Source organism: Anomaloglossus baeobatrachus, chromosome 6, assembly GCF_048569485.1.
Source record: "Anomaloglossus baeobatrachus isolate aAnoBae1 chromosome 6, aAnoBae1.hap1, whole genome shotgun sequence".
NCBI lineage: Eukaryota > Metazoa > Chordata > Amphibia > Anura > Aromobatidae > Anomaloglossus > Anomaloglossus baeobatrachus.
Window position 1 is genome coordinate 434,271,803 of NC_134358.1, and position 12,410 is coordinate 434,284,212.

At 49.3% G+C, this 12,410-nt stretch overlaps 1 protein-coding gene across 3 annotated transcripts in view; it reads left to right on the forward strand.

Moving 5' to 3' along the window:
- The window catches only part of PIK3R4 (phosphoinositide-3-kinase regulatory subunit 4), a 94,817-nt gene that overhangs the window by 75,683 nt on the left and 6,724 nt on the right, over nucleotides 1–12,410 (forward strand). For all 3 annotated transcript variants that reach the window (XM_075315209.1, XM_075315211.1, XM_075315210.1), the window contains exons 14-16: nucleotides 6,324–6,488; nucleotides 8,293–8,504; nucleotides 10,225–10,371. In XM_075315209.1, coding sequence (XP_075171324.1) covers nucleotides 6,324–6,488; nucleotides 8,293–8,504; nucleotides 10,225–10,371 — 524 coding nt within the window. The remainder of the gene's footprint in view (nucleotides 1–6,323; nucleotides 6,489–8,292; nucleotides 8,505–10,224; nucleotides 10,372–12,410) is intronic.

Genomic DNA, 12,410 nt, shown 5'->3' on the forward strand with positions numbered 1-12,410 from the left:
CCCCATCGTGCTCCATCCCCCATGCTGCACCAGCCTCTCTGCCCCCAGCATCAGCCTCTCTGCCCCCAGCATCAGCCTCTCTGCCCCCAGCATCAGCCTCTCTGCCCCCAGCATCAGCCTCTCTGCCCCCAGCATCAGCCTCTCTGCCCCCAGCATCAGCCTCTCTGCCCCCAGCATCAGCCTCTCTCCTCCCAGCCTCAGCCTCTCTCCTCCCAGCCTCAGCCTCTCTCCTCCCAGCCTCAGCCTCTCTCCTCCCAGCCTCAGCCTCTCTCCTCCCAGCCTCAGCCTCTCTCCTCCCAGCCTCAGCCTCTCTCCTCCCAGCCTCAGCCTCTCTCCTCCCAGCCTCAGCCTCTCTCCTCCCAGCCTCAGCCTCTCTCCTCCCAGCCTCAGCCTCTCTCCTCCCAGCCTCAGCCTCTCTCCTCCCAGCCTCAGCCTCTCTCCTCCCAGCCTCAGCCTCTCTCCTCCCAGCCTCAGCCTCTCTCCTCCCAGCCTCAGCCTCTCTCCTCCCAGCCTCAGCCTCTCTCCTCCCAGCCTCAGCCTCTCTCCTCCCAGCCTCAGCCTCTCTCCTCCCAGCCTCAGCCTCTCTCCTCCCAGCCTCAGCCTCTCTCCTCCCAGCCTCCAGCCTCTCTCCTCCCAGCCTCCAGCCTCTCTCCTCCCAGCCTCCCCCCTCCCTCCTCCCAGCCTCCCCCCTCCCTCCTCCCAGCCTCTCTCCTCTCTCCTCCCAGCCTCGGCCTCTCTCCTCCCAGCCTCGGCCTACACCCTCCCAGCCTCGGCCTCTCTCCTCCCAGCCTCGGCCTACACCCTCCCAGCCTCCCCCAACATCAGCCTCTCTCCTCTGCCGACACTCACAGATCCGATCGCATACACTCACGCACACCCGATCGCATACACTCACGCACACACACATTGACGATATTGCACATACGCGCTCATACTCACAACATCCGGAGATACCACATGCTTCTGGCCATGTGATCCTCCGGCAGGTCCTGGAAGCTCACAGCACAGTATCGCGGCCGAGAAGCAAGCGATATCTCCGGATGCTGTGAGTGTGTGGATGCGATCTGGTGTGTGTGTGTGTCTGTTATGTGTGTGCGTGTGGATGTTCCGCCGCTGCAGGACCTTGATGCGCTGGTAACTATGCTACCATGGTTACCAGCGCATCACGTCCCCCACTCGCACGGGAGCCCACACCAGCATACGGCGGCAAACCCCAGCAATGCGAGGGTTTGTGTCGGCTGGGTTGGCGGAGTATGCTGGTGTGGGCTCCCAGGGGTACAGTACTCACCTGGTAGTCGTGTCTGTGTCAGTTCGGGGGATGCGTGCGGGGGGCGGGGCCAGAGCGAGCGTTCATTGCGTGAGGGGGGCGGGGCGTGGCCGAGTTGCCAATACGTGCAGGGGGGCGGGGCAAGAGGCCAATCCGTGTGGGGGGGGCGGAGCCTGTGCGAGCGGCCGGCCAATCAGTGTGGGGGGGAGCCAGGGCGAGCGACCAATCCGTGCGGGGGGGCGGGGCCATGGCGAGGCCAGTGGCCAATCCGCTTTGTGTCACCGTAAGGACACAATTTTGGAGACAGACAGACAGACAGACAGACAGACAGACAGACAGACAGACAGACAGACAGACAGACAGACAGACAGACAGACAGACAGACAGACAGACTAAGGCAATTATAGATATAGATATAGATTATATTATATTATATTCCCGGTCAGCAACCCTTATAACAGGGAAATTTAACTCAAAACAGCCACAATCATATATTGATAGTGTTTTTTTTTTTTTCTATCAAGGGTTGAGTTTACTATAGTATATGTAGATATATATATTAACTCTTCAGGTGCTTATTCGGGCCAACTAGTTTGCATCATAGATACAATATTCCCCCAAATTGACATCTCAATAGGGTTAGTATATAGAGTACTCAGAGCTTGAATAGTTAGTTATCCCGGACCGTTGAAGGTCAAGATTGCTATACCCTAAATTGTGAATTTCCCCAAATGATGTCGGTTTTTAGTGATTACAGCCACCTCGGCCCCTGACACTGCAGGCCCCGGTATCCCGCCCCTGTCGGCTGGTTAGCGCCCCGGCCTCAGGCCATAAATCCCCTCGCTGACGTCCCTCGGGTTGGTGCGCATGCGCTGCGTCCCTGGCCGACGCTCTGTCATACCTCCACAGGACTGGCGTGATCCCCTCGGGGAAGTGAGTCCCGTACCAGGGACTTTATCCACTGCTCGAAGCGGGCCCGCCAGATCTAGTCTTCGGCGGCCCCCCAGGTTTCACCTTCATCCCCAGGTCCAGACTGCCGCTCCTCCGGAAGCCTTTCGACCTTTCGGGTGATGGCTCAGGCGTACCGCCTCTGCTGGATTCCGAGCAGGCGCCTGATGGTCGGCTTATGACGAATAGCCTGGTAGAAACGGTGAGTCAGACCATAAAGGTACGGAGAGTCCTCTTCTCCTCTCTGAGCACACAGGTCTCCTTTCAGACGTCTCTGGCGGACCCATGATGTATTCAGTGGACATCCAGTGGACATCCAGTAGTTCGCCGAGTTACTGCGTGATCACAGCCAACAACCAGATACGTCGTTTGCCAGCGGTAAGTCTTGTTGTTGTCATTATCCCTTCTCCAAAGGGCTCCGGAGAGAATGGGCATGCTACCCTGTGATCGACCCGCCAGTGTTCCGCCTGGCTTCTCATCCCTAACGTGACGTCTCTCAGGGACTCCACGGACACCCTATGCAGCGGACTACGTTCCATCTCTGCCGATTCAGAACTGGTTGACATCTTCGGTGAGTACCTTCTCAACACAGCCCTGGTGTCTGCCAGCGGCACAGCTTAAGCCTCTAGCAGCAGTGTGACCACCCGTTGAGCCCTCTGACTCAATATCTGGAATGCGGAAGCGACCTCTAAGGAGCCGCTGCCTTCCCTTCCGCTCTTAGGGGAACGTCCTTTCGGAGATAGGCTAGTCCAGTTGATCCCCTAGGCTACGTGAGGGAAGAGATTCATTTCCTCCCCAGCATCGGCCCAGACGCATCCAGGTGCGTCGCTCCACCGCCCGGTTCCAGTCCTTTCGCGCCTCAACCTTTTTCAGGGCGCTTCTATCCCACCAATAGTTCCTCCACCTTGCGAGGCAATGGACCACTTCCATTCTTAAGAGTCCTTACAGAGATCATGGCGGCTGCCATGCCCATCCTACACTCCAGAACTGTTATAGTCACTCCGCCCTGGGACGACCTGGTGGTCAAGAGTTTTCCCCTCAAGGATTGTCGTCTAGGTGTTTAGGTAGCCATCGTCACCTTTTCGCTACTAGAGTAGCTGATCTATCGGAAATGGTCTTCTCAGACCCTGGCCCGGCGGATCATCCCTTTTAGGCACGGTATTCAATACCGTCCAAGGTCAGGTACTCCTCACACAAGAGTAGTTCTCTTCCCTGCACCGAGGCCTCCGTACTCTCTGCCATCCGCACCCGGTTTCCATCGGTTTTGGTATGCGAGTCCCCGGTCAGTGGACGGCGGGGATAGAGGCGGTACACTGTACCCAGTTTTCATCGTCTGCCCTTCCAGCGGGCCCTGCTGAAGAAGGGGGTCAAATCTCTCCTTGCTATGGACCGCTGGTTCCGTCTATCACTGGTGACCCGCCATTCCCTTCCTAAGGGACCAGTCTTCGCAACCTCCCTTGGGAGGGTCCCTTCTCTTCTTCTTCTCCTCTGGAGGATAGTGTCCACTGTCACCGATCTCCAAGGCTGGGGTGTGCCTTCCACCATCCCACAGCACAAAGCCGTTGGACACCTCTAGAGTGTTGTCTCCCTATCAACATTCCGGAAATCAGCCATCCGGTTAGCCGGGCTACGATTTCAGCACCGGGACTGGATTGCCCAGTCAGGTTCCAGTTGGTCCATGCCACAGTGGTGGCGTGCATCATCCACCAGGAAGGCGCAACGAGTATCATGGCAATGGGTGAAGTCAAGAAGATCTTCCACTGGGCCGGGCCTCTTCACTCTCTAATCTCGGCAGTGCACATCCCTAGCGTGGACAATTGGACGGCCTCTTTTCTCGGCAGGGAAGGCCTTGCGTCAGGCAGATGGTTCCTCAACAGAGAAGTCCCCAGCCAGATCTTCGGCGAAGGAAGACTCCGGTCGGGGACCTAATGGCCTCCCGATTCAACTATCAAGTCCACGGTTCGAGTGGTGCTCCCTCCACCTGGTCTAGGTGTCGACGCCCTCGCCCTGTCGTGAAGTCAGTTCAGGCTCCCGTGCATCTTCCCTCTGCTTCCCAGGATTTTAAGGGTTCTCCAGAAAATCAAGGCAGAAGGTGGCGCCAGAGTGGCCCAGCCGAGCATAGTTCGCAGAACTCGCTCAGCTCCTCGCAGTTGCCCCGTGGCACCGTACAGACCGTCCTCTCTTCCACCAAGGCTCAAAGGTCCTAAATTTGACGGCCTTACTAGTGGATCCCGGGTACTACCCAGGGAGTCACCCATCTGGCTCGGCTGTATCGTCGTCCACTAGAGACGTGGGACCCTTATCTGGTGATGGGTTCGCTTCAAGGTATCCTGTTTGTACCTTTCCGAGTTTCCTCCTGTTCTCACCTGTTTTGGAAAGTGGGTTCCTCGTTGCCATCACGTTTTTTACGAAGGGCGTCAGAGCGGGCAGTCCTCTCTGGTCCTTTTTCTCCCCCTTTTTTCTGGTCCTCCACCTGGAAAGGCGGGGGTGCTCCGGCCAGACCCCTCTTTCTGTCCAGGGCTGTCTCGCCGTTCCACCCAGATGACGAGATTGGGTTTCGGTCATTCTGTCCTAGTCCTTCTCTCAGCCTGAAAGGGGCCTGATTTCCTCTGGCCCTGGTACGAGCTCTCAGTTTTTGTTAAGTTCTCAGGACCGCACCTTTCGGTTACTCCGACAGTCAGTTCATCCTTCTACCCGGTCCCAAGAGGGGCATGCCGGCATCCAAGGCCAAGATTGCCACCTGGATCCAATTCCGCTATATTTGAGGCCTATCGCATGAAGAACGGATCCCCGCCTCGGGCAGTGAAGGCGCACGCTACCCGTGCAATGGGAGCATCTTGGACGATTGGACTTCAGACGTCGACCGGCCAGGTCCGCGAGGTCGCCTCCTGGTGTAGTCTGCATACCTATGCTAGGTTCTACCATGATCACACCCAAGTATCGGCAGAGGCCAGTCTTGGTGTAAGTTTTGCGGGCGGCAGTAGCACACCTGTAACAAGGTAGGTGCTTGCAGGTCTGGGTCAAGCCCGACAGGGGGAAGCTATTTCCTACCTATCTCCGGTGCTTGTTCTCTTCCCACCCAGGGACTGCTTTTGGACGTCCCATGGTCCTGTGTCCCCCAATGAAACGATAGGGAAAGAAGGATTTTTGTGTACTCACCGTAAAATCTTTCTCGGAGTCTTCATTGGGGGACACAGCACCCACCCTGCTTGTCTTGTGTTACATATTGCCTGCCTATTGCCTCAGTGGTCCATATTCCCAGGCCACTTGTCGCACGGTGACTTGGTTATAATTTTTACTTTGACTTATCTATGTTTGTTTTTTGGTTCTCCTCCTACTGCTTGTGCATTAAACTGAATTAAGCCCGCCTCCGGCTCGGGGTGTATACTGCTGGGGAGGAGCTAACTTTTTCTGTCTACGTAGTGTCAGCCTCCTAGTGACAGCAGCATAACCCATGGTCCTGTGTCCCCCAATGAAGACTCAGAGAAAGATTTTACGGTGAGTACACAAAAATCCTTCTTTTCTCCGTGCAGAGTCATGGACACGCGTGTACGCTGCACGGAGACACGTTCAGTGAAAAATCACTGATGTGTGAGCAGACCCATTGATTATAATGTGTCTGTGTATGTCAGTGATTCTGGTACGTATAAATTTAAAAAAAAAAAACCCAAACGTACCAGAATCACTGACATGTGAAGGGGGCCTAGAATAATTCATTACCCCTTTTACTATTGAGCACCAAGTAAGGAGCAGATCTGAAGCCAACCAACATTAGCCCCACATTACCACATATCCAATTGTGTAGCTTTTTTTTTTTTTTTTATTATCTTTATTCCAACATCTATTCATTAAAATGCACTTTGTTGTTGGACAACTCCTTTAAGGCAGTGACATTATTGTACGCGCAGCCTTATACATTTTACTGTAAGTTCTACCAGCTCATGCCTGCTTGTGACACCTCTTTACATCTGCACATCTAGGAAGGAACATGAGAAAAATGCATGAAGTTTGTGAACCTATCAGTTTAGTAAGCGCTACAAATTATTGGGATGATCTTCTGAGATACTCGCTGCTCTGTGTTTCACTGACTATCCTATTTATGATTTAGGTCCATAGTGACTTATTCTCGCATCGGTGGAAATATTAAATCTGTGACATTCTGCCAAGGATCACAGTACGTAGCCGTGGCTTCAGACAATGGCCACATTCAACTTCTTGCAATTGAAGCCTCTAAACCCCCCAAATCGCCCAAAGTTCACACAATACAAAGCAGGTATGTTTTATTGCTATACTGTTTATGGTTTTAAGCTGTCTTCAGAAAGGGATCTATGGTTTAAGTCCAGATTCTTTTGTGATGCAAATGTATTTTTCGGACTATAAAATGCACCGGACATTAAGACGCACCCTGGTTTTAGAGGAGGAAAATAAAATTTTAAGCAAAAAATGTGGTCATGACACACTTATGGGGCGAGGATCTGCTGCTGACACTGTTATGGGGTTAATGTCCCCTAATTCTCTAAGATACCCCATCCTGGTAATGATCCTCCTGCCTTGTATATATGATCCCCATCCTTGTATATATTTGTCATTCATCCTGGTTTGTGACCACATCCATGTACCGTAGATGCCCACATCCTGTTATGTGCCCCCATCCTGCTATAAACCCCCATCATGGTATATGGCCTGCATCCAGTGGCACAAAAAAAAATAAATGTTTATACTCTCCTTTCCTCACTCCACCCAGCATCGCTAGTCTTCCTGTCTGTGCCAGCAGCAGGGCCGCTGACCTGTGTGGACCTGTGCGCACAGGGATGATGTCATCACTGTGCGCACCGCTCTCCAGACCTCAGCGAATCGGCAGACAGGAGGACATTGTGATGCTGCAGGGATCGGTGGCTGGTGAGTATGTCGTACGTATTCGCTGATGACACGCGGGGGGCAGTGAATATAGCCACACATTATCACTCCATGCTGTAGTTGCCATGGGTGATTACCGGGCTGGCTGTTAAATATGTGTGCACCTCCCGCCCACCTGTCAGCGCCGTCTTCAGGGCTGAGATGATGGATGTCGGGATGCAGTGCATATGAAAAGTGATAATGAGCGGGCCCACGTGTGTGTGTGTGTGTGTGTGTGTGTGTGTGTGTGTTGGTTTTTTGTTTTTTTTTTCTGTTTAAACCATCTTTAGCAATCATGCAATTTTTACATTGGTCACTGGGGCTCTTCTTTCAAGAAGAGTTTACAGCAGTTGCCTTATCAGCAAAGGCAGGATTAAATGACTGGTAGCGCCTCTATATACAGGGCTAATAACACACAGCATCTGATAACCGATAGAATCCACCAATCAAAATAGACAATGTCACACCTGACCCTGTTCATTGTGGCTAATGTTCATGTATTGTTTCCTGAAATTGGAACTTAGAGTTTTTTTTTTTTTTCTGGCACTGGCCAGTGTGAACATTGCAAAATGTATAGTTTTAGTGAAAAGGAGTAAAAAAAAAAACCCTCGAAATATTTTAAACCTTTACTCCACTGCTTTTTAAACAGTAGGGTTTTACTTTTTGCTGCTGTTGTCGCTGACCGCTCCACTTCAGCAGGTAAATGCAGACTTTAAGTTTTTATTTTTGGATGAAAATTAAGATTATGGATAAATTTTGATGTATATTGGATCCTTTACACTCTGTGGCCTTTACATTGGCTTACGGGGGGGAAAAAAGAAGCATGCAAAGCCACATTTTTCACAATAAGCTCCATACTTTGTATACTGGATGCTATATACAGGCTGCTCCCAGTGTGACCTGAGCGATGGTAACAATGTGATGAATTGTACAAGCTACAAAGCTGCCAATCGTCATCTTAATGCAGAGTCTGCCTTTTACATTGTCACTCAAGAGTGTGTGTTCAGACTACAATTCATTTATGCAGATCTTTTTGGGGGGATTCTGGCTTACCCCCCCCAGGTTCAGGCCACGTGACATACTGTGCCCCCTGAAAACAGCTACAGTTCTCTAGCGTTCTGCATTTATCCATGGTTTTAATCCAAAGTTATATTTTCACATTTTTGCTTTTTTGTCTCTAGGTTTTTGGATCCACGAGAAGAGGGATGTGTAATAGATATACATCAGTTCAATTCAGGATCACAGTCTGTACTGGCTTATGCCACAGTCAATGGATCGCTTGTTGGGTGGGATCTGAGATCTTCTAATAATGCTTGGGCATTGAAACATGACTTGCGTTTAGGGCTAATAACCTCTTTTGCTGTGGATATCCACCAGTGCTGGCTGTGTATTGGTATGTTTCCTTTTAGGCCTAGATGTGCTCACTGTGTAAATTAACCATATTGTTTACTTTTTTTTAATGCAAGGTTTCTAAGGAAAAACCAATGCTGTCAATATAGGAGAACATATAATGTTTAAAGGGAAACTGTGAGCAGAAATTTTGCAATAAACCTAAAAGATTCCCCCTCTGCAGCTCCTGGGCTGCTTTCTAGCAAGGTTCCTGTTGTTATTGTGCCCCCTTTGAGACCAAAATAAAGACTTTATAAAGTCTCACACTTTTTTTTTTTTTGTATGCAAATCTTCTTTTTTTTTTTTTTTTTTTTTTTATTTACACGGGGGCGGGCTGTCTGGCGTCCGTTAGTCGCCCTCCTGCCGCTTTACGCTGTCCCCCATTGCTCATTTCCATACCTCAGGACTCCGCCCAGTGCTCCCGAGATCTCGCGCATGCCCCAGTGCCACTCTAGCGGGACCATGCACTGTGCACAGTGTGACCGCTGGTGACGGGATTGCGCAGGCGTGAGATTATGGGCGGCGCTGTGATTGTCATCAGCAAGTACCCGCCCATAATTTTGTGCCCACGCTTTCCCCTCTGCCTCCACCGTTCTGCGCAAGCGCTGGCCAGATAACCCCACGTCACCTCTTACCCATCTTTCTCTGGAGGAGGAAATAGATGGGAGGAGCGGAGCAGCATAACAGTGGAGGCAGAGTGAAAAGCGAGGGCACGAGATTATGGGCAGGTACTTGCTGATGACAAACACAGCGCCACCCATAATCTCACGCCTGCGCAATGACGTCACCAGCGGTCACTGCACAGTGATCACTCCTGCGAGAGTGGCACTGGGCATGCGCGAGACCTCGGGAGCACTGGGCAGCGTCCTCAGATATGGAAATGAGCAATGGGGGACGGCGTAAAGCAACAGGAGGACGACTAACGGACACAAGACAGCCCGCCTCCGTGTACATAAAAAGATTTGCATACAAAAAGTTAAGACTTTATAAAGTCTTTATTTTGGTCTCAAAGTGGGCACAATAACAACAGGAACCTTTCCAGAATGCAGCCCAGGAGCTGCAGAAGGGGAATCTTTTAGGATTATTGCAAAATTTCTGCTGACAGGTTCCCTTTAAGTATCTATGTGGAAACTATGGGTGTACGCTGCTGCCCCCAGGAGGCTGATCCTAAGTATTACAACTTTCATAAAATATCCCAGCCTACTGGCATTAGGCTGCTCAGTTTAGCTTGGTGTCTCGTTGGAGGCAGGCCCAATTCTGGACTCTGCTGACCAGTTTTTGTGAATGGTGGTAAATTTATCTTCTCTTGAATCCTCCTGGATGGGGAAACAGAGGGGGGGGGGGGTGTTTTGTTTTACTCCATACCTGGCTTTTGATAAACCACACGCAAAGAATGTCTGTTCACTTGTGTTCATGCTAAGAAAAAAAATGTGTGATCTGAATAATGAGACATGATGTGGATGTCTGCTGGCCTCATTTTACTACTTTAGAGAAAAGGGGGCACAATATAATTCAATCCAAAAAGTTCAACAGAAAGTAAGGCTGGCGGGCACTGCATTGTTTGTAGCATTAAGGAGTTAATAGTCAGCTTTGAGATGTCGTAATTGAGGGGTATTAAGATTTTCTCTGGTTTTGGTGACCGCTTTAGTTCACTGCTCAATAATACTTAAAGTTTTTATTTTGCTTTTTGATTATTTTTGCTGACTTTCTTTTTTCTTCTATAGGAACCAGTAGTGGAACCATGGCATGCTGGGACATGAGATTCCAGTTGCCGATATCCAGCCATACACACCCAGCTCGGGCAAGAATTCGGCGTCTGCTAATGCATCCCTTGAGCATGCATACAATGTATCAGTCTTGGGTTATAGCTGGTAAGTAATTTCTTCTTAGACTCTCTTCAGTAATCATAGTCTGCTGACTATTTTGTGCTTGAGTTGGTGATTTGCATACTTGCAGTCACATGCCAGCCAAATTCACTCTTGTGCTTCTTTCAGCTCTCCTATATTGATAGTTGCTGCATAAGTCTAGTTGGCATGTGACTGTCAACTGTATGTATGTCATTCATTCGATCACATGACTACCCAATTGCACAGGAAATGTAGAATTGTGGAATGTAAAATTGGAGAATTGTTCTGATTGCGTTGACTAAAGGCTGCTTTGCACACTGCGATATCAGTACCGATATCGCTAGTGTGCGTACCCGCCCCCATCTGTTGTGCGTCACGGGCATATCGCTGCCCGTGCCGCACAACATCGCCCAGACCCGTCACACTACTTACCTGCCCGGCGACGTCGCTGTGACCGGCGAACTGCCTCCTTTCTAAGGGGACGGTTCGTTCAGCGTCACAGTGACGTCACTGAACCGCCGCCCAATAGAAGTGGAGGGGCGGAGATGAGCGGGCCGTAACATCCCGCCCACCTCCTTCCTTCCGCATAGCGGCCGGGAGGCAGGTAAGGAGAGCTTCCTCGTTCCTGCGGTGTCACACGGAGCGATGTGTGCTGCCGCAGGAACGAGGAACAACTTCGTTACTGCTGCAGTAACTATTTTTGAGAATGGACCCCCATGTCACCGATGAGCGATTTTGAACGTTTTTGCGACGATGCAAAATGACTCCTAGGTGTCGCACACAACGGCCGGATGTGACCAATTCAGTGACCCCCAACGAGTTCGCATTAGCGATGTCGTAGCGTGTAAAGCCCCCTTTAGACTGGAAAACTCCAACTATGTTCAGAAGGTATGAATTCAAGTGTTTTTGTTTTTTACATTTTTATTTTTTTTTTTTTTTTTTTTTTTAAGACCGCTTGGCTACAGATTCTAGTTCTGAAATGTCAAACATGTGAAGTCTGGATAGCTGGGGCTTCACACACTGACATCCCCTCCAATCACTAAAATGCTGGAGTGCTCATATAAAGTCTATAGAGTCCGTGTTGGTGTAGAGCAGCACTACTGGTCAATCCACATGCCATATTCTACAATAAACTATCCACTTTAACGCATCCAATTACGTTTTTTGCGTTCTCTTCCCACAGCCATTTTTTGCACAATGAGTTGTACTCGTGAATGTCACCAGTCATTTTACCTCAATGTATTGGAAAATAAGAAAAAAAAAAAGCCACAACTCCCAAGTGTGGCAAAATTGTTAAGCAACCCCCCCCCTCCCCCCCAAAAAAACAAAAAACAACCAAAACATGATTTTAGTTATATGCCATAAATTGGTGAAAAAATTAACTGGTAATATGATTCCCTCATCAGTACAATTTTGGCGATACCAAGAATGTCCTAATATTTTTTTATTATTATTAAAAACAATAAAAACCCTGAAGGTTGAAAAAAAAAAACCAAAAAAAAAAATAGGTTGTAGCCATTTTCTGAGACCCGACACTTTCATTTTTCAGTTGGAGCCATGTGTTTGTTTTTTTTTGTTTTTTTGTTTGTCGGATGATACGGTGTTTTTGATAGTTTTGGGATAGTTATGACTCTTGGATTGTTTGTTACAGCACTTTGTGGTATTGCAGCAACCAAAAAAGTCAGTCCTTTTGGCGTTCTTTGCATTCCCCCCATTTATAGTATTTACGAATTGAGTAAATTTTTACATTTTGATACCATCCATGTGTTGTTTTTTTTTTTTTCTTCCACTCTTGCTTTTGTTAGTCTCCTTATGGGACTATAACCTGCAATCATTGCTTGTGTTATATAGAGGAATGCCATAGCATCGCTGTATATACACTGTGTGCCAAATTATTAGGCAAGTTGTATTTTACCGGATTTTTTTTATATTATTGATCAACTATGTTCTCAATCAACCCAAAAGACCCAAAAATATTAAGCTTTGACATTTATGAAAGTTGGAGGTTTTTTTTTTTAGATTTGGCTATTTTAGGAGGATATCGGTTTGTGCAGGTAACTATT